Source organism: Amorphotheca resinae (genome assembly GCF_003019875.1).
Source record: "Amorphotheca resinae ATCC 22711 unplaced genomic scaffold M430scaffold_6, whole genome shotgun sequence".
NCBI classification, from domain to species: domain Eukaryota; kingdom Fungi; phylum Ascomycota; class Leotiomycetes; order Helotiales; family Amorphothecaceae; genus Amorphotheca; species Amorphotheca resinae.
The window spans coordinates 859,925-878,578 of NW_020194476.1; the positions used below are offsets into that span (position 1 = coordinate 859,925).

At 48.8% G+C, this 18,654-nt stretch overlaps 10 protein-coding genes across 10 annotated transcripts; 6 read left to right on the forward strand and 4 right to left on the reverse strand.

The window, feature by feature from the left end:
• Positions 1-1,934: 1,934 nt before the first annotated feature.
• Positions 1,935-3,074, forward strand: M430DRAFT_19148 (hypothetical protein; the record flags this gene model as incomplete). The annotated part of the gene is made up of 1 exon (XM_024864027.1): positions 1,935-3,074. The coding sequence occupies one exon, from the start codon at positions 1,935-1,937 to the stop codon at positions 3,072-3,074; it is 1,140 nt and encodes a 379-aa protein (XP_024720900.1).
• Positions 3,075-3,583: 509 nt separating this feature from the next.
• M430DRAFT_42218 (hypothetical protein) lies at positions 3,584-5,489 on the reverse strand (the record flags this gene model as incomplete). The annotated part of the gene is made up of 4 exons (XM_024867535.1): positions 3,584-4,092; positions 4,141-4,237; positions 4,293-5,334; positions 5,408-5,489. The coding sequence occupies 4 exons, from the start codon at positions 5,487-5,489 to the stop codon at positions 3,898-3,900; spliced, it is 1,416 nt and encodes a 471-aa protein (XP_024720901.1). The 3' UTR covers positions 3,584-3,897.
• Positions 5,490-6,247: 758 nt separating this feature from the next.
• Positions 6,248-6,653, forward strand: M430DRAFT_139873 (hypothetical protein). The gene is made up of 2 exons (XM_024862633.1): positions 6,248-6,321; positions 6,384-6,653. The coding sequence occupies exon 2, from the start codon at positions 6,398-6,400 to the stop codon at positions 6,569-6,571; it is 174 nt and encodes a 57-aa protein (XP_024720902.1). The 5' UTR covers positions 6,248-6,321; positions 6,384-6,397; the 3' UTR covers positions 6,572-6,653.
• Positions 6,654-7,064: 411 nt separating this feature from the next.
• On the reverse strand, positions 7,065-7,973 carry M430DRAFT_50552 (hypothetical protein; the record flags this gene model as incomplete). The annotated part of the gene is made up of 3 exons (XM_024868159.1): positions 7,065-7,373; positions 7,460-7,639; positions 7,722-7,973. 3 exons carry the CDS (start codon positions 7,971-7,973, stop codon positions 7,065-7,067), a joined length of 741 nt encoding a protein of 246 aa, XP_024720903.1.
• A 272-nt stretch (positions 7,974-8,245) lies between these two features.
• M430DRAFT_35055 (hypothetical protein) lies at positions 8,246-9,597 on the forward strand. The gene is made up of 5 exons (XM_024866669.1): positions 8,246-8,421; positions 8,483-8,539; positions 8,594-8,802; positions 8,856-9,200; positions 9,321-9,597. The coding sequence occupies exons 1-5, from the start codon at positions 8,332-8,334 to the stop codon at positions 9,544-9,546; spliced, it is 927 nt and encodes a 308-aa protein (XP_024720904.1). The 5' UTR covers positions 8,246-8,331; the 3' UTR covers positions 9,547-9,597.
• A 393-nt stretch (positions 9,598-9,990) lies between these two features.
• M430DRAFT_58698 (hypothetical protein) lies at positions 9,991-11,552 on the forward strand (the record flags this gene model as incomplete). The annotated part of the gene is made up of 3 exons (XM_024868751.1): positions 9,991-10,284; positions 10,334-10,408; positions 10,455-11,552. The coding sequence occupies 3 exons, from the start codon at positions 9,991-9,993 to the stop codon at positions 11,550-11,552; spliced, it is 1,467 nt and encodes a 488-aa protein (XP_024720905.1).
• Positions 11,553-11,998: 446 nt separating this feature from the next.
• On the reverse strand, positions 11,999-12,925 carry M430DRAFT_101544 (hypothetical protein; the record flags this gene model as incomplete). Its single annotated transcript, XM_024860719.1, has 4 exons — positions 11,999-12,141; positions 12,194-12,612; positions 12,663-12,847; positions 12,902-12,925. 4 exons carry the CDS (start codon positions 12,923-12,925, stop codon positions 11,999-12,001), a joined length of 771 nt encoding a protein of 256 aa, XP_024720906.1.
• Positions 12,926-13,219: 294 nt separating this feature from the next.
• On the forward strand, positions 13,220-14,908 carry M430DRAFT_50555 (hypothetical protein; the record flags this gene model as incomplete). The annotated part of the gene is made up of 1 exon (XM_024868160.1): positions 13,220-14,908. The coding sequence occupies one exon, from the start codon at positions 13,220-13,222 to the stop codon at positions 14,906-14,908; it is 1,689 nt and encodes a 562-aa protein (XP_024720907.1).
• Positions 14,909-15,724: 816 nt separating this feature from the next.
• On the forward strand, positions 15,725-16,671 carry M430DRAFT_42224 (hypothetical protein; the record flags this gene model as incomplete). Its single annotated transcript, XM_024867536.1, has 3 exons — positions 15,725-15,919; positions 16,023-16,209; positions 16,279-16,671. The coding sequence occupies 3 exons, from the start codon at positions 15,725-15,727 to the stop codon at positions 16,440-16,442; spliced, it is 546 nt and encodes a 181-aa protein (XP_024720908.1). The 3' UTR covers positions 16,443-16,671.
• A 518-nt stretch (positions 16,672-17,189) lies between these two features.
• On the reverse strand, positions 17,190-18,251 carry M430DRAFT_35057 (hypothetical protein). Its single transcript, XM_024866670.1, has one exon. The coding sequence runs from the start codon at positions 18,178-18,180 to the stop codon at positions 17,287-17,289; it is 894 nt and encodes a 297-aa protein (XP_024720909.1). The 5' UTR covers positions 18,181-18,251; the 3' UTR covers positions 17,190-17,286.
• Between the last annotated feature and the right edge of the window lie 403 nt (positions 18,252-18,654).

An 18,654-nucleotide genomic window follows, 5' to 3' on the forward strand; every position in this document is an offset into this window, starting at 1 on the left:
GGGGGTGGGGGGGGATGGGGTGTGGGCTTGACTGCTGTATATATATAGAGAAAAGAAAAGAGTGAGTGAGGGGAGAATTGTCTTCAAGATATCATTTGTCGAGGCTTCAAGACTGTTCAGAAGCAAAACCCAACAGCCATTCAGCTATTTCTTTTGGACTAATCCTTCTTTCGTTTGCTTCTTTTAACTTCTCGCATTACTTTGCGCCGAGTTAAAGAGATCCTTGATTTATGAAAACAAAAGAATATCAAGATAAGAAAGACGAAACCAAAACGACGTGGTATTGGAAAGAGGTGCTTTATCCTAATTGTAATTAGAACAACAATCCCCATTACAGAACGAAACCTCAGGAAAATTCATACCTCATTCCCTCCCACCATCTACTCTCTCCATCTCCCCGTTCTCCAAAACTCATGCCAATTATCGAGAGCCTCTTCGTTTTTCGGAGCTAGGAAAATTACGCATTGTAGCATGCTTTTCTCCTGGCCGCACCGGCGACATACTTTATCACTCCATGTATTCCCTTTGAACCGACACTATTTGCGTATTAGCCAGGATAATCAGAAGAGGGGGGTGGGGCAAGGAGGGGCTGACGATTTTCATACTCCATTCTGCTCGCTGCGCAAGTTGTACCATGGGCGGCATATGGGTGACGCGGCAGCATTCCCAGCGATACTCGTGCTCGTCGATTAGTTTCTTGATTGTTCTGATTTTTTCCATGTTGTGGGGTGGGGATTTGAGAGGGGTTGGAGTGGTGGAGCGCTGGTGATGGGAGGTGAGGTTGGTGAGTTAGATATAGAAAGGGAGGGTTTTCAAAGGGAAGAGGCTGGCAAAGAATGCAGATAGAGAATAAAGGTGAGAAATGGAAACAATAAATGATTACGAATTCAAAGTAAATCAGTAAGGACGTTGAACAAAGACAATGAATAGAGCAGGTTTTCACCTACGATAAATAGAATTCAAAGAACTTGCATTCCAGTTCTTATAGGCTTTGTCCATTTATAGATCTTGGTAAACCCCATTGTTAAAAATAGCAGATTGGCTATCTGAAATACAAAACGAAGCTCTGGTGATCTGACTTGCTTGCTGAGATATGGCCTGCATTTGGAAATAGTTACAATAGCATTCAAGCTCCGTCAAGAGCCCAGTAAGATCGATCTGTTAGATATAAGTATCAATTGTCGCTGCACTAATCTAAGAGTAGAGAAAACTGAAAGTGGCTGGTGGAAGTCACTAGATTCATTGTCTGCTCTGTCCTACGAGCTATGACCTATAGTAACCCTAGAGATGTCACGCTATAGCTTGATCATCCATCATTTGAAGGGATGTAAGAAAGTTTCATCTCATCTTAGTATCATCTTTCTAACATCTTGTTAAAGGTAGCAGAAAGAGGGGCTCTTTGAAGTGTAACTACAGTGTTAGAGGCTAGAGCGCCTATTTTACCTAATGAGAAACACTTCTGTAAGGAGGTTATAGTATTCTTGGACTTCTTGCAAATTTTCAGTTTAGGATCATTAAGGAACTCATATATGGTTCTGAATCATTACGGTTGAAACTTGAAGAAAATAACAAGCCTAAAGTGAGAGATTAGACATACCAGGGAAGCCCAGGGACTGCCCAGACTACCTATACTAACTGAATGAGCCTAGGATAAGGAGTCTAAGTAGAATAAGAGCTGTTTCTCTCTGAAATATAAAGGTAAGGAACTGGATTTTGTGTTCCAGGACTAGGGAAAACTTGGAGAGCGCGTAGATGCATGTCCAAGAGAGAACAACGCGAGACACGCTCAAATTCACTTTTTCAAAACCGCAACATATATTCGCGTCGGAGAGAAAGCCTACTAAGGCGTCCTCAGTATTCGATCTCGCGGTATACTTCCTACGAACTTTGCACTTATCGTAAGAACAACAAGAAACAACAAGAAAAGAACAACAATGTATCGACCCGCGACCTTCGATCCGCCCTGGGTCGAGTACTTTACCTCGCCATGTCCATCCTACGTGAATAGCTTCATGAAGTTCACGCTCTTCCCACAGCTGCCCGTAGGGGTTCAGCTAATGATCTGGTCTTTTGCGCATATAGGGGGCCAGTACATAAAGATTACATCGGACGACGACATGATTCGGAGGAAGGTCGACACTCGAGAAATCCCGCGAGAAGAAGAAGAATTAAGGGAATGGCGCTGTTTTTACAAATACGAAGTTCCACCTCTGCTCCACACCTGCTACGACTCGAGGAAGGTGGCGCTGAGGACGTACCGTCTTGCTTTTGCGGCGCAGTTAGGACATCCTGTCTTTTTTGACTTTGAGCACGATGGTCTGAGCTTCGATAGCCCTATGGCATTGAGTACATTTGTCCATTCCACGCCTAAATTTGGTGTCTCGCCTAAGGATGCAGATTCTGTTCAAAGGGTGTCTTTTGAATTTTCGAATACTGTCCGCCCGGAAATAACGAGTAGATGGTGCAGAAAACTATGCACCCACTTTGGGAGACTCAGGCTTATGCGTTTGATCGATCACGAAGATCGTGTGAGAGGCGATCTTATTTCAACAGATCTCGTAATAGGACAATTTTTAGAGGATGAAATCTTCACCCCTCAGGATCGAGATCTCATAACTTCTCTAATTCCAGGGCGTCGAGGACGTTTAGAGGAGTGGGTGCCACCTGCAGTCTTGATTGGGACACCGACACAATGGAATAACGAGAAGCTGTATAATTATAATGGAGAGCTAAAAATCCCTTGTCCAATATTGGCGCTACCTGGCTTCGAGTTTACGCCACTAGATGGCAGAGTTAACCCACTTGGTGATAGACTTCCACTGGGAACGGCAAGGGGAGGAGATGTTGTGAACGACCAGGTGAACGAGCAAGTGAACGACCAGGTGAACGATCAGGTGAACGAGCAAGTGAACGAGCGAGTGAACGACCAGGTGAACGACCAGGTGAACGACCAGGTGAACGAGCAAGTGAACGACCAGGTGGATGACCAGGTGGATGACCAGATGGATGACCAGATGGATGACCAGGTGAACGACCAGGTGGATGGCCAAGGTCTTCAAAGCGACGAAGACTAAAGTATTGAAAAGTATCCTGGAGAAGAGATTCGGAGGAAAACTGCAACGCCTGTGGATTTGCTTCGCAGGATCAAATTTTCAAGTGGAAAAGAGACAAAAGGAAATGTACTGTACTTGTAATCTTGATAGCAATAATAGGCTATTATTGCTCATCCATGATCTCCACTATAAGGGTATTGTTAGTCCCACTGCCCCGCTGGATCCAAACACCCCACTGGTAACTTACCCGATTCTCCAAAACCACCCTTCAATCTTCAACTTTCACTCTTCAACCCACAGGGTTGTGAGCTGCGCTCCTCACGGCCTTATCAATACACATCATTATATGCCTCCGATTGTAAATTGCACGTTGCGTACTACTCTCAGTCATTACACTTTTGCTTAGCATCTCCCCACGAGTAGCCGTGCTGCTTCTGGATTTCGTCTTTTCCCACGTTTCAATGGTACCTAAAGCATTTCATTCTATTACTCACGTCCTATCTTATATCTAAGTAGATATGAGCTATGGAGTCAGAGAGGGTGTGCTACGTCAAAGGAGCAGAAGAAGAGAAGACCGCACGAGCCACCGTGTCTATAAGCATTGAAAGTCTGAACCACCTCCCTAGCTTGGAACCTTTAGTGACTGCAAGCCTATTGGAGCCTCTCTTTCAAGTCGACGCAGTGCCTCGATCGAGAAAGTTGAGAATCATGAACTTGTTGTCGATCCGGAGACTGCGAAAGCTCGGCAAGCGAGGGTGGGATTGCCATGAATTTTCAATATTATTCCAAAGGCGCACCTCTTTTGAACCCAACAGAGAGCATACCGGGTAGAGTGAAACATTCCTCAGCTTTTGCTTTCATCCGTCGCCTCCTCTTGATGGGCTAGAAGGGCCCTTTCTCTCTCGATTTTCTTGTCTCCAAGGGTGACACCTATCCCTCTAACGACCAGCCAAGCGGGCACTAGGGCCAGCCCCCACAGACCAAAATTGAGATATACGCCGCCAACCTGGGCGAAGATACGGACACTATCAAGGCCATACTGCTAATCATCAGAACTGAACCTTGAAAAGGCGAAAGAAAGACTTACGCTAACGGCTTGCGCAGCAGACTCCGTTCCTCGAAGCAAGCCCGCTATACGAACGACCTCCTCGTTTGTAGTCGCCAGCTCACCAACCACGAAATACCTTACTTCTTCATTAGTGCGCTAGACCAAATCTGCAGGATATGTGGGAGACATACAAATACATATAGTTCAGCTGAAAGCCCGCAACCCAGAACAAGAACAACGCAAACCCCTTGCCAAACCCGGCATCGGTCCAATCATAAGTAGGCATCTCTTTGCGATATTGAGTTACCAGGATAGTGGACCAGATCCACCATCCGCCTTGCAGGGTCATGATAGTGAAGAAAGCGCCTCGCGCTCTCCGCTTCAGCGAGATCTTCTTGTAGTCTAGGAAGGATCCGAGGATGTTTCCAGCGATGATCGCAATGATTCCTGAAAGGAATGATCCGAGTGCGCGAGCTCGAACGGAGAACCACATGGATTGGAAGGTAAACATCACCGATTCGGTATACACGCCTTGCCAGATGAGTGGAACGATCAACAGGAAGTTTTTGGAAAAGAAAAGGCGGGTCACATCTTTGATTTCGCCCCAGCTGCTTTGGCTGATCGAGAGAGTGACAGGGACGCCATCGGTACGCTGAACCTTCTCAGGCTTGTTCAGCAGGAAACCGGCAACAGGTCCTAAGGCTTGCAGGGCGATGAATGCCTGGTATACATGATATGATACCTTGCCCGCCTGGTTGTTATGTGCATCCAGGCCCAGGTTGATAGCACCTCCCAGAACCTGTCCTCCGACACGGAAGCTCAGCCAGAAGCCGAGGAACCGTCCCTGGTTATAAGGCTCCGGATAGGACAATGCTATAGCTGCTTCCGACATCCAGAACACACCAGCGGAAATCCCACATAGCGCAGCGCCAAACAGCACGAGCCACTCCGTCCCAAACCGGTTATTGGTGTATAGCCCCGCGGCGAACGGCGCATAGCCCATAGTCCCGAACATCAGGGTATACTTAATTCCGATGTACTTCACGAGGATGGGCGAGAAAAAGCACGAGAACACCATCAGGCCGAAGGTCAGGGCATTCGCGGCGTTTACCAGGTAGGGTTTCTCCTCGCCGCCCGCGCCCAGCGAGTTCATGGCGCCCCAGATCCCAGGCGCCAGGAAGTTGCAGAGCCCCAGGATGAGGGCGTTGTATAAGGTGCTGCGGTACCATTTTGCTTGGCATGTTAGGCAGGGCTCTGACAGAGAGGGGAGGGGATGGGAGAGGGCCCGGACGGGGAGAGAACTCACGTTTGATAGGCGCCCGCGCGCCAGGCTGAGCCTCATTATCAGAAGCCACCACGACCTCCGACTTGCTCTCCGAAGTATCCATTCTCTTTTTGGAAGTTTGACCCTCGGCAGCCGCAGGTTAAGGTGGCGGTGGTTACTGTGGTTTGCACAAGAGAAAGGGGTGCTTGTCACGTGATGTCGCACTTGAGGTTTCAGATTCGACTGTCTCTCCTGCAACTCAGCGAGGCACATCCTCTTATCTAGCTTTCCTTCAGAAAAGAAATACTCCATTTGAAAAGGAAAGGTAAGTTCTCCGCGGCCAAAACGCGGGCGGTTTGCGAGCACGAAATCAAGACCCTGCGATCGCGACTGCGCATGGTCCACCCTCCCTGTCCATTAGCGAAGCGTAGAACAGAGAAATGCGGCTGGTGGTGAGGCTCGCATCAATGTGCTTGACACTAGTTGAACTGGGAAGTTGGAACCTATTTTATTTACTTCTATGAGACTCAGGGATTTCTGTCATGGGGAGAGTAGCCACGTCTGGATAGGGGATCGTGCGATGGAGAAGAGAAGAAGGCTTACAGCTGTCATATATCGTTGACTCGCGACCTTCTACATCTTTCACTACTCCTTGCTCTCTTTCTCTCATGTAACAATCGTCCTCCATCCATAGGTAACCTATACTTCAATTTCGTACTTCTTTTTTCTTCTTAATTTCTCCTTCAATTCATCTTCTATCCTCGTGTATTGTTTTTTCCCCAATAGTATAATTCGTATATCTATCAAAATCAATATCCAAGCCTCAGAGCCACGTACAGCAGTGACATCACCTCGCAGCCTCACTTCTTCACAGATAAACACCACACATTCCCAAATACACTCTTCAAACCACCAAAAATCCCCCAAAATCTCCACCAAAACCAACTCCATAAACAGTTCGTGCACCTTGCTCACCACCCCAAAAATGAAACCTTCATCTAACAAATCACCTCTCCAGCTTAATCCCCAACCATGTGCACCGCAACCCCTAGCGCGCCCATAAACCACAACGGCCCCGGCTCCGCTGCCTCTTCAACCATCAGCTCGATCGTGAAGCCTGAGGCTGGCGCCGCAGGGAAGACGAAATGCTTGGAGTGCGATGGCTTTGAGTGCTGTTGCATTCCGATCCCTTGCACCGTGATGTGAATGAAGAAGTGAGGGTTGGATTCGAGATGAGATGAGATGAGACGCGTCATGCATTGCGAAGGGAGGGGGGGAGGGCTGGGGGTGATGGGAGGGAGGAGTTTTATGGATAGTTTCGCTGCTGCTGCTGCTGCTGCCGCTGCTACTGCTAATGGGGAAGTGCGAGCATTGGGATCTGAGAGCTGCGAGGCCGAGTTTATGGGTTGATGATTATGATGATGATGATATATGGCCTGGGCATATGTTGCGGCTGTCGATGGCTTTCAGCTGCATGACACATAACGATGACTTTGTGCTCTTTTCAAGACCTAGCAAGCTTGGGCAATTTTGCAATGTGCCTGTTTATTTGGGTATCTCTGGCAAAACCACGACTTATAACGTGTGATATCTTTCGCTCTCTTTCTAAACTTCTTGGATCTCTGGAGGAGTACCAGGTGAGACGCTGTAACCTCCATGTGGTGCAAGATCCATAGATGAGATGCCAACCCTCAGTTCGTTAGGAAAATCCCCGTTCCAATTCGTCCCAAACATCCCTCCCATCTTCTACCTCTCCGTTTCCTGGCCCCGCCCCAGGAGCTTCCCCACTCCCCTCCTTCTCAGAGAAACCCAACTTCCCCAGCCCCGCCAGGACAGTCTCAACCTCTGCCTTCATCCTCAGGATCCCCTCAGTCTCTGCTTTCGATCTTTCCAATTGATCTTGCATCATAAGTATCAAACTCTCTCGTGCTTGGTGGGGCCGATATTCGTTCAGCAAGTGGTGGAAATTATAGAACAGGGTTCCGAGGTCCTGGATTTTTTCTGCATACTGTTGATTGGCACTAATTAGCATCTGAAAATACTCGAGTTGAGAGAGAAAGCAAAGGGGAATAAATGATGACCAAGGGAACCTACTTGTTCGGGATTCACGCTCATAATTCCGACCAATTCAAGGAAATTCAGAAGCAAGGATTTCGCAAGTCGCTTCAGGACCAATGCGCGATCAAAATGCCGTCCTGAGCCATTGGGTGTAGCAGGCGGAGTGTAAAGTTGTGGGATGCCTTGCTCTTCAAGAGAGCGCAGGGGCTCATTGAGCTGTTACCATGAATATTAGCATGTTGCCCTCTGTTTTCAACTATATGCCCATCCTCTGAGCATAATCGTAAAGGATACACACATTATGGATCTCGCCAAAACAGCGATAGATTCCATCCGCCGGCGGCTCTGGAGGTTGGAGGAAGCGCAACTCTGGAGGGAGATCGAGCAATCGTATTGGTAGAGCCGTAGCTGGGTCAATGGGACTGTAGTCGGGGCCTGCCTGCGCAGCACGTAGCTCTTCTATTCGGGAGATATTTTCGGCTGTGAAGTTTTGGAAGAACTGAGGAGGTGTAGGAAACGTGGATGTGTGAGCTTGTGGTTGATCTGCCATTGTGAGATGTGGCTGCGGAATAATTGTAAAAAAATTCAAGAAAATGATAAAGTCAAGAAAATTTCAATGCTCGCTCCCTTGGGGGAACAGAGAGGCTTTCGTAATATTGAGCAGAGTTGGCTTATTGCAGAGGAGGTTGAGGCCGTGGAGCTCCCGCGACAACATCTGCTGCTCCATGGCGATGTTTCGGCTGTGGTTATGTAAGCAAGGCTGACCGCGGCATTTCTTTGCCCGGGGACGACGACGTTTCAGGAAACATCACATTCGTTTATATCCTCTTTACACTCTGTATTGCCGCATATTTACCTCCTTGGACAGTTTGTCCTATCCTCGTAAAATATCTTGGGACTCTTGGATAATGCCGTCGAATGGCCTCAATGGCCGCCCTGGGAATGGACGATTCGCTGATCGCACCGGGTTCATAGGATCAGTAGCCAGGTTCTGGGAGGTATATGTCCAACTCCGCCTTGTGAGGATCTGAGGATCTTTGACTGATTGTTTAATTGTAGAAAACCTATGCGCCAGACTATGTGGGGTTTGCGCTGCTGCTGACCGCATATCTGATCGTAAGCCCCGATGTGCGACAAGCATTTCAAGCAATCTTCTCAAAAGCGCATCAGGTCCAACTCCTCGTGGAACCCTTCCATCGAATGTTCTTCCTCAATAACCACAATATCCAATATCCCTATGCAGTGGTGGAGCGGGTGTCCGTGGGCTGGAATATCACCTATGCGGGTGCGATCCCATTGATCATTTTGATTATTTGGCTTGCTGTCTCGAGGGCAGCAGTACACAAATTCCATGTTACGGTTCTCGGGTTCTTCATAACGTACGCAAACTCGGTCTCTGTCTATATATATGTGGGCTAACATGGCAGTCCAGGCTGATCCTAACATCCTTCATCACCGACGTTATCAAGAATGCTGTAGGAAGACCCCGCCCTGATTTACTATCCCGTTGCAAGCCTGCTCCCGGTACCCCGAAGGACGTACTGGTCAACATCGAAGTATGCACACAGACAAATCCTCACGTCCTACAGGAGGGATGGAGGAGCTTTCCATCAGGACATTCGAGTTTTGCGTTTAGTGGTCTAGGGTTCCTCTCCTTGTTCTTCTGTGGACAGATGCACGTTTTTAGACCGAGAACGGACCTTGGTAGGGCATTACTTGCACTTGTGCCCCTTCTCGTTGCCGCGTTGATTGCGGTGAGCAGGTGTGAAGACTACCGGTATGCCCCCCTAGCCCCCTTACCCCTTTTTTTGGTTTGATTTAGTTCCTCGGTCACGTGATGGAAGCCCCATGAGAGCACAAGGTACCTGAAGGTAGAGATGCTAATGAGGAAGCTCAGGCACGATGTCTACGATGTAACCTGTGGAGCGATTCTTGGCATGGGTGTTACATATTTCTCGTATAGGCGATACTACCCTCGATTGAATTCACCAAGGTGCCACGAGCCGTTCCCTTCGAGAGAGTCGAGCTTCAATGACGGCTTTGGAAAGGTTAGAGATGACGAGGAAGCAGCAGCAGGAAGCGCGGGGAATTTTGAATTAGACGATAGCGACGCAGGTGCTTAAGAATGCCCACGACCTAGATATGAGAAATGACAGCCCTTTACGACCTGGCCTGGCACACTTCCACAGCGCACAGAGAAGTGCCATCCTTTCATTGTCTTCTTCCCTCGGCACTTTTCTGCTTTGTACCAATCCTAACTAGCCTTTGCTCTTTGTGAATTTTGTTGCTATTCCCAGCATCCTTTGTTGAGTACTCGCTCTTATTTGGCTTTGTCTTCCGGTTTATATCTTCCAACTTAACCTTCCTACTGCAGTTTATCCATATTTTTTGAGGCTCCATCAGTCTCTTTGCATCAAAGCTCTCGCATAGTTGTGCACACAAATATTTCTTCCCGTCTCTTTTGCAAGATGCCATCCGAGTGGGTCCTTATCCAATTCCTCTCCATAACATACTACAAATGGAAAAAACTACCGTTCGGCACTCAAATCGTGCTTGCTGCAGTCATTATGTACACCTCTCCTTACTCCATAAAGTACGTGTGGCGACTACCTGTCGGTATCTTACGGTATTATATTGAATATATCCGTGTGACCGCGGGGTATGGGTCTCCGATCCGAAAATGCCATGTGGTTAGAACAGCTTTCAATCCATGGAATACTCTTGATAATGAGGATTGGTTCCTTTTGCAGCGATGTATGGGGAGGGACATGGGACTTACGAAGCAGGGAGCGCTTGAAGAGGTACTGTGGGAATGTATCAAGAGGATCGGTAACCCGAGAAAACTTCCTGGCGTATTTTTGGTGGGTTTTAAATGACAAAGAGAGCGAGGGAAATGCTGATAATCTGCAGCCTCTTATACCGCCCAGTTTCTTCCTCTATGCTCTGCCTTGGGTTGAGGATAGGAGGGCCGATTCGATGAATATGGTGAGTGTTCTGGCTTACTTGTGATATGGGTCTAACATCCTGCTAGATTAGACGATCATTGAAATCGGTCTTTAGCCTCAGTGTTGAGACTATCAGCCTTGTCTCACTTTATTTCTCTGTATTCGCTGCTATATGTGCCTTTTGCCTTTTTTGCATCTTTCCAAAGAGAACGTTCTTCTTCCTCCTCATCTTTCTGCTGTTGATTACTGTTCTTAAAATTGGCCGTGCTACTATCATGGAAGGACCACAAGGATTTCGGCGTGAAATTGAATCGATTCATGACGAGTTCTCTGAACTATCTAAAGCGGCAAAGATATGGCTCCTTCTAGCAAGTATTTGGGGTATATTCTGCTGGATGGCATTTAAGAGTGCATTCATGTTCTGGGGGATTGGGTCGGTGGTGTTGATATTTTTCTCCAAAGGGGTGGATCGTTTTATATTATCCTGTCGTCACGTTGAAGGTTGCCGTTGCTTTGTTAACTTTGATAGACCTGGAAACGAGTGTTACCATTCTGCAACATGTACTTGTTGCGTTGATCTAAAAAAGAAAATAGAAGAAAGCGCGGCAGACTTCACAAGGCAGGCTGGGCAACTCGAAACCTCTCGCAAAACAATTCAAGAACTAAAAGAACAGGTCCACCAATACCAAACCAACCCCCGAGGATTTGGACCTCCCCCTCCATCGCCCCTTCCCCCATCCCCCGGATTCACAATCCCCGGGTACTACACCGTCCGCAAGGAGAATCAACGCCTGCGCGAAGAAGTCGCGAGACTCGATCGGCTGCTCCAAGTTCTCCGCCGTCCCACCTCCCATCCCCTCTCCGACAACACGCGACTTCGCGAAAGCGTCCGCAAGCTCCGCGAACTGCTCGTCAGCAAAAAAGAACAGGATCGGAACTCCCAAGAAGAGATCCGCCGCCTGCACAATGTCCTAGCGGCCGAGCGCACCAAATATTTGAAGGCCGTTGCGGTCTTGCAGGTTTCGGTGGCGAGGGCAAGGACGGACAATGCTCTACTGGAGGGTCAGATCGCGGTGTTGCGGACCAGGGACCAAGATAATGATGATAAGCTTAAGTTGGCGAATGAGAGGATACAGGAGTTACAACGGCTGACGGAGGAACTTGATTTTGATCGGATTGGGTGAAAAGACGATGTGGAAGGCACTGATCTCTACCGGACCCAACAGCGTAGCCTAGCGGCACGGTTTCTGGGAGTTCAGAAGGAGTTAAGGCGCAGGATAAGTTGGTTTAGCAGTATGAGGTGATGTTTTGGGAAGCGCTGGATCGTTTGAGTTGGGGGAAAGGGGTCTAAAGAAGGGAAAGCTTGAGGGTTTCGGCCTTTTCAGGGGCCCGGGGGGATCTGGGAACTAGAAAAGGACTTGTTCTGGAGGTTTCTTCGATATCCGTGGAGTTAAGGCTGTATAGGAATTGACTTGTTTTGCATTGAGAAGACCAGTCAAGCTGTAAGATAAGGAACACGTGAGAAATGAAGATGGGTTCTGAACTTCGAAAGGCGCCCCGGCTTCAAAGCATTTTTTTACTTTCTCTATAATTACATAGTCATGAACTGGAAGGAATGCAAAAGGGAAATCTAACTGGTTATGCGATCCCCGTCTGCTCCAGTATCATCTTTGGCCAAATCATGCTCCTTCAATAATGCTGTGATCTCATCGGCATTCCACAAGTGGTGGTAAATTCTGCCATCCTTCGTCTTGCCAACAGTAGCAAATTCAACTATAGAAGCCATCAGTACAACGAGCTGGAGCTTAAAATCAGTGCGACTTACTCTTCTCACTACTCAACTTCGTCGAATCCATCGTCTTGCTCAAGACCTTGACCGCCATGCCACACGCCTCCTTCAGATCGCAATCCTCCTTGTAATCCTGCTTCAACAAACTCTGCGCACTGGCATTATTCGCTCCCACACTCGTAGCTTTCCATCCACCATAGTTACCACTAGGATTGCTCTGGTACAGCTGGAATTGTCTTTGGGGATCATAGCCGGCATAGATGAATGAGACACCAAAAGGTCGTAAACCACCATGCTGAGTGTAACCTTGCTTGAGATCGCATAGTCGACGAACAAGTTGCTCGCAGGGAATGTCTTCGTTGTAGGTAAGGAGATACCGTTGTGCGGCTTGACGTGCGTAGTTGATAAGAATGTTGGCATCAGCCGTCATGCCTGCAACGGCACAGATCATGTTACTGCGCAGTTCGTCAGCCAGTAAATGTGTCAATGTTATTGTGAAACATACTCGTTCAAGATGTACAGCTTCTCGGCGGAGGTATCCTGCTCCAGGAGCTTGCTCGTCACCTTCCTCTCAGCCGCCAGAACAATGCCATCTTTTGCTAATATGCCTAACGCGGTGCCTGCATGGGAGATAGCCTCGAGTGCGTATTCGACTTGGTAAAGACGTCCTTCGGGCGAAAAGATTGTGGTCTAGGGGAGTCTGTTAGCTAGGTAACCTGGGGATGCGAGGCCGTTTGAGCTCACTCTGGAATCATATCTTCTTGACATGATGGCTGCTGAGATATGTAGCTTCTCCTACGGTAGTGAAACTTTGCGGCGTGGGAGAGAAGGGTGAAGAGAGCTTCCTCAGTCGTCGAATATTGTTTTAATGAGGAGAGCTCGTTGTCGCTGTATACAGCTCGACAGCTCCAGGCACGAAGGCACGCGTAGACTAGTGGAATGCCTTAAATCGATCGATCTAAACCTGAGGCCACAGTTGCCCTCCAAATAATTTCTGGAGCTTCAAGAGCTTGACCAGAGCTTCATACACAGCACGACCTTGAAGAGGACGATGCGCCGGAAATGTTGAAATCTACCCACAAGGCGGTGGCGCCCCCTCCTCTACCAGAGGGATGGACCGAACACAAAGCACCGACTGGTCACTCCTACTACTACAATGCGACGACGAAGCAATCGACATACACGAGACCTGTTGCCTCTCCAGCACCTATCGCACCGCCTCCTGCTGCTCCCTTAAACCCATCTCAGAGCTTTTTACAATATCAAGCTGTTGGAAGCCCAATACCAAGTGCTGGACCGGGTTTCAATAGCTTTCCGCAGCAACAACCCTTTCAAGGACGAGGTTTCCAAGGCCAGAGAGGAGGCAGAGATGATCATGATGGACCCAGGAACCCAAGGCCACAACCAACGGATAAGCCGAAATCACGACATCCAATTCCAGGATGTGAGCCATGGGTGTTAGTACACACAAAGCTGGGGAGACGATTCGTTTACAATACAGCAAAGAACCAGAGTTTCTGGCGGATACCTGATAAGCTTAAGGATGGTATACTGCAGCTTGATCAGCAGAGGATCAAAGAGAAGGCCGAAGCATTGCAGAGGGAGAAGGAACCTGCAGCAAGCGGAGGGATTCCAGGAGCCGCAGAAAAACCAGCAACAGAAACGCGGGAAGAACAACAAAATGGAGGTGATGCGGAGGATAGCTCCGAATACGAAGAAGTCGAAGTCACAGATGACGAAGAGGAGGAGAACCCCCCGAAGAGGCAACGAACAGATGAGGACGCTCCGGATGAGCCCATTGAGTTCAACGAAGATGATATTGCCTTCCAATTAGCAGCGATGGGACAAGAATATGGCTTGGATCCTGGCGAATATGACGATGGTAATATGGAGGGTTGGGAAGAGGGCGCCCAAGGTCTGGAACTGACGGAAGAGGATGCCGTCGCATTATTCAAGGATTTACTCGATGATTTCAGAATCAACCCGTACAGCCCCTGGGAGAAGCTTGTCGAAGAGGGAAAGCTAGTTGATGACACGAGATACACGGCACTGACAACTATGAAGGCGCGGAGAGAGGCGTGGGATGAATGGTCACGCGAGAAGATCAAGCAACTCCGAGAGCTCAAGACGAAGGAGGAGAAGAAGGATCCCAAGATACCGTATCTGGCGTTCCTCCAGAAGCATGCGACACCAAAATTATACTGGCCGGAATTCAAACGGAAATATAGGAAAGAATCAGAGATGCGGGATAGTGCCATGGCTGATAAGGATCGCGAAAAACTCTACAGGGAGCATATCAACAGACTCAAACTCCCGCAATCGAGCTTGAAGGCCGACCTGTTAACTCTGCTTAAGGCACAACCGCTCTCGACACTGAACAATACTACCATTGCCTCACACCTACCTCCCGCCGTTCTCACAGACATCCGATACATATCACTTGATCCCGCAGTGCGAGACCAACTTATCGAGTCGCATATCGCGACTTTGCCCCCACCCCCAGCGTCGGCGGCCGAAGAAGAAAGCGAAGAAGCGGCCAAGGAGCGGATGGAGAAGCAGCGGAGGCAGAAAGCCTTGGAGGATCGGGAAAGACACGTCGCTGAAGAGAAGCGACGGCAAAAGAGGAATCTCGAACTTGGAAAGGGCAGATTGCGGGAGGAAGAAGCAGAGATTGCGAGAGCAATGAACGTTACGAAGAAAGGATTGAAAGGCCATTTAATGGGAGAAGAGAGTGCGGAGAAGGATTCTTGATAGTCGAAGTCGACGATGTTTGTTGATATGATGATACCCAGTCTTACATGTGGCCCACTTACAAGTCAACGTTGCAAAGCGATTTCCTGGCCCACGTGCTATTGTTCTACGGAGTGTTTCTTGTGAAGGCTAGGGCCTAGGGTACGGGAAGCACTGGATTGGGCTTGTTCCTCTGTTGACTCCCCGGTGTTTCAAATGCCTTAAGCGTTGTTACTCTCGCGATGCGGTTCGTTCTACCCAGTTACTTACCCAGGATAGCCGTTGGATATTTGCATGCCACTTGCCAAGTGCCCGAGGTCCGATAAGTGGCGCTTTAAAGTCGTGGATCGTCGCTCAACCCCGGTCTCCCCCTGGCCCTTCGAAGATCAGGGTCGGATAAATTCACTAAACTACTCCCTACCGAATGCTACTCTGTTGCTCCCTTGCCGATTTGCATGAATCCTGCGATTTCCTGCCTCCTCGAGGTTAATAAGATCTGCCCCATGAGCCCCCAAAACCCCGGAAAACTTGAGATCATTGGATCGACCTTCATTCTGGGGAGAGAAACGAGATTTAGCCGAGTCGGCGAGGCACGGCGCATTGCATGTTGATGAAATGAGAAGGCAGGAAGCATATCATGGATATCATACTTAGCTGCGGAAGGTGAACTTCACCTCGCCAGCCGCTCTTTCATAACTACGGAGGAATCTCCATCGCCTCAAATCTTCCTGTCTTTCTCGAGTTCCCCTGCTACTGACTATCTCCTCTTCGCCCGATTATTCTCCTGTCAAGGACAATTCAATACGGAGCAATCAATCACCAGGAGATACAGCAACTATGACCTTCCTTCGCCCTCTCCTCCCAATCGCCACCTACGTCAGTCTCGCAGCGGCAGGAATATTTCAACTCTCTATCTTCGACATTGAATCGCCTCTCAACGGACAGATCGTCAATGCCGCAGGCGAGGCCTTCTATGCCGGTCTGTCGAGCCCGGCCAGCTACTGTCCTCATCAGGGAGCCAGTGAATGCCCCGTCGGTAACACGACATTATTAGCTGGCATGGATGCACTCTGGATATATTTACCTTTGACATCTTGATTCGAGATGATTGCTAATGGGAGTTGTACATACATAGGTCGAAGTACCGGGTGGGCAGCAAGTTTATGTGTTAGATTCAGGGGAGATCGTCTATACCCCTCCGCACTCCGAATCTCCGCCTAATGATCTAGCCGCTGGTCAATTCACAAATACCACGGTGGTTTCGGATTGCGCTGCTCCATTCACAATATTCAATTGGCGGAGCGCTTCAACGCCCGTTACAGGTCTGTCCTCGTTTTGACTGGTCCGAATTTGTCTTCTTGGGAATAACAGCTAATGGAGGTGGATAATAGGAGGAATCCTCGCGTGTCCTAAGATCCTTCAAGGTTCGACTGACCCTAAGTACCAAATTTATGCCAGAACTCCTGGCTTCAAGCTCACCAATTGTACCGTGGTCCTTGGATTGCTCCCACATCTTCAGTCCAACAACGCCTTTGGTGCTTGGGAGTATGCATGATCCTCGGCCGAGATCAGATTCATAATAATACGCATGTCCTGGAGTTGGGTGGAAAATCGATTCGCAGGAGCATTGGTAGAGTTGCGGGATTCAGCTGTGTTATCAACGATTTACTTGTTTTGAGAGCGACAAATACATTCATACTGGTATATGTAAGGCCAACGATATATAGGGAGCGATGACATAATGAAATACCATGGCAGCTGGCTAATTCATAGCTATTTGATCTCTGCATCTCCCTTTGAGCTAATTTTGAAATTGGAAAGTATAGTAGTTTCATACGACAAAATAACTATTTCTGGACATCAAACTTCCACGTAGAGAGATATCTTGTAAGGGGAAAATGGTGTGAAAGTTTGACAGGTCTGGAATCAAGCTGGAATAGAAGGAGCCATATCCTTTCTATCTTTTATTTTCCTAATCAAGTGTACCTCGGACCACCTTTTTGAACTGAAGCTGGAGTGGGAGCTAGTATTGATGTGGGGTTGAAGAAGAAAGGGCGTATCTTGGGGGGAAGGGAGGGGAATTATATACAAGACTACCTAGGTTGAATTCCATATCAAATCCAATATTCCTGATAACAAACAGATGAAAGACTGGGCTTCTGCTCGAGATATTGGATTTTGAGCGTATGTGACTATTTTCTGTGATTAGGGATTGTTTTGATGTTGGGTGGTGGACAGGTAGGAAGTAGTTACTAGGAATAGGCATTTGGAAAAGAGGGAATGAAGACAGAGTAGGTCAAATACGATGCATTGGATCGTTCGATGAAATTAACGCGCCGGATTATTCCATTGGGTATAATGAAGCACACATGTTGTACAGGTTCGAGAATCACTCTGGTCTAACCCCTCATCCTAAAGCCATCCCAGTCATCGTCGTCCGCATCATCATCATCATCCTCCTCGTCCTCCTCATGCGTACCGCTGCCCTCTGGCGGAGGGATTGGTGGGGCCTCAACCAACCCGACCACACTCTCTTTCCTCCTCAATGCTTCCCGTTTCTCTCTTAACTTCTTCACTCTTTGTTCCAACCCCTCCATCTCCTCAAATTCATCCTCCAACTTCCTCGCCGCGTCCTCCTTGTCTCCTTCAAGCTCGGCTTCTAACTGCTCTCTTTTCCTTTTATTCTCCTCTTCCTTTTCTTTGGCAGCCAGCTCAGCAGCTGACATCGCCGGTGCGGAGATCACGCCCTCAGTATACGAAGTAGCAGCAGGGACTTCAGCCGCGGCTATGTCTGCTTCAAACGCCGCCCATTCATCTTCATTCACTTCCGGTATTTTGGGGTTTACTTCAGTTGGTTTTGCCTCTGTCGGTTTCAAGGGCGTGGCTGGCCGAGAGGGAATTCGCATCTCGTTCTTCCGCGGTGTTTGGACGGCGGGGGCTTCTGGTTCCTGCTCTTCTCCTGCATCGAAGAACCCTTCCGGCAGACCACCAGCCGCCTTGGTGCGTTTCCGCGTCGTGTCCTCGTCGTCACTGGCCTTTCTCTTCTTGTTGCCGTCCACGTTTGGCGCGGCTTCGGGGGTAGTGGGCTCGGGTCTTTGTTCGCTGTCTTCGAGCTTCTGGAGTCGCATGATATGCCCCGCCGACCTCAAATGCCCGTCCCACAAGGATTCGCTCTTCAGCTGGAGGCGGCATACGGTACAGAGCAGCGTTCCTGTCGCCGAATAAGAGGCGTGTTTGTGGTGGATTTTGCGAGCTGCGCGCTCATTCTTGAGCAATGCTCGTACATCGGCCATAGCTGCAAGAGCTGATCCTGAACTAGAAGAGGATTGTAGACGTGGTGTTTAGGAGGATTCGCCGCTGTTGGAAGCTCTTGTCAGATGCAGACATATCCTAGCGGTCCCTCGGTGCCTCTGTAATTATTTCGAGCTGTCTCCCGCATTCGGCTTAGCTCACCGCCTTACATAAGCGACCGTTGTCATCGCCAGAATTGGCCGTCACACGTGATCCCCCGCAATATTGGCCGGAAATACAAGGCGCCGTCGCCCAATTTCCTCAGTTCCCACATAAACCACCAAACCACCACACACGACCCGTACAACCACCGTTTGACGCCCCCAACGCTCCATCACCCATCTCACTCCGAGAGCGAGGCATCAGAACACCAAGACATCTTCTCCATTGCTTCGTGACGACACTCGCACCCTTTTCCACTCCGCTCCTCCTCCGTGAGAGATCCGCGCAAAAGCACGCGCGACTTGGCAGGGACA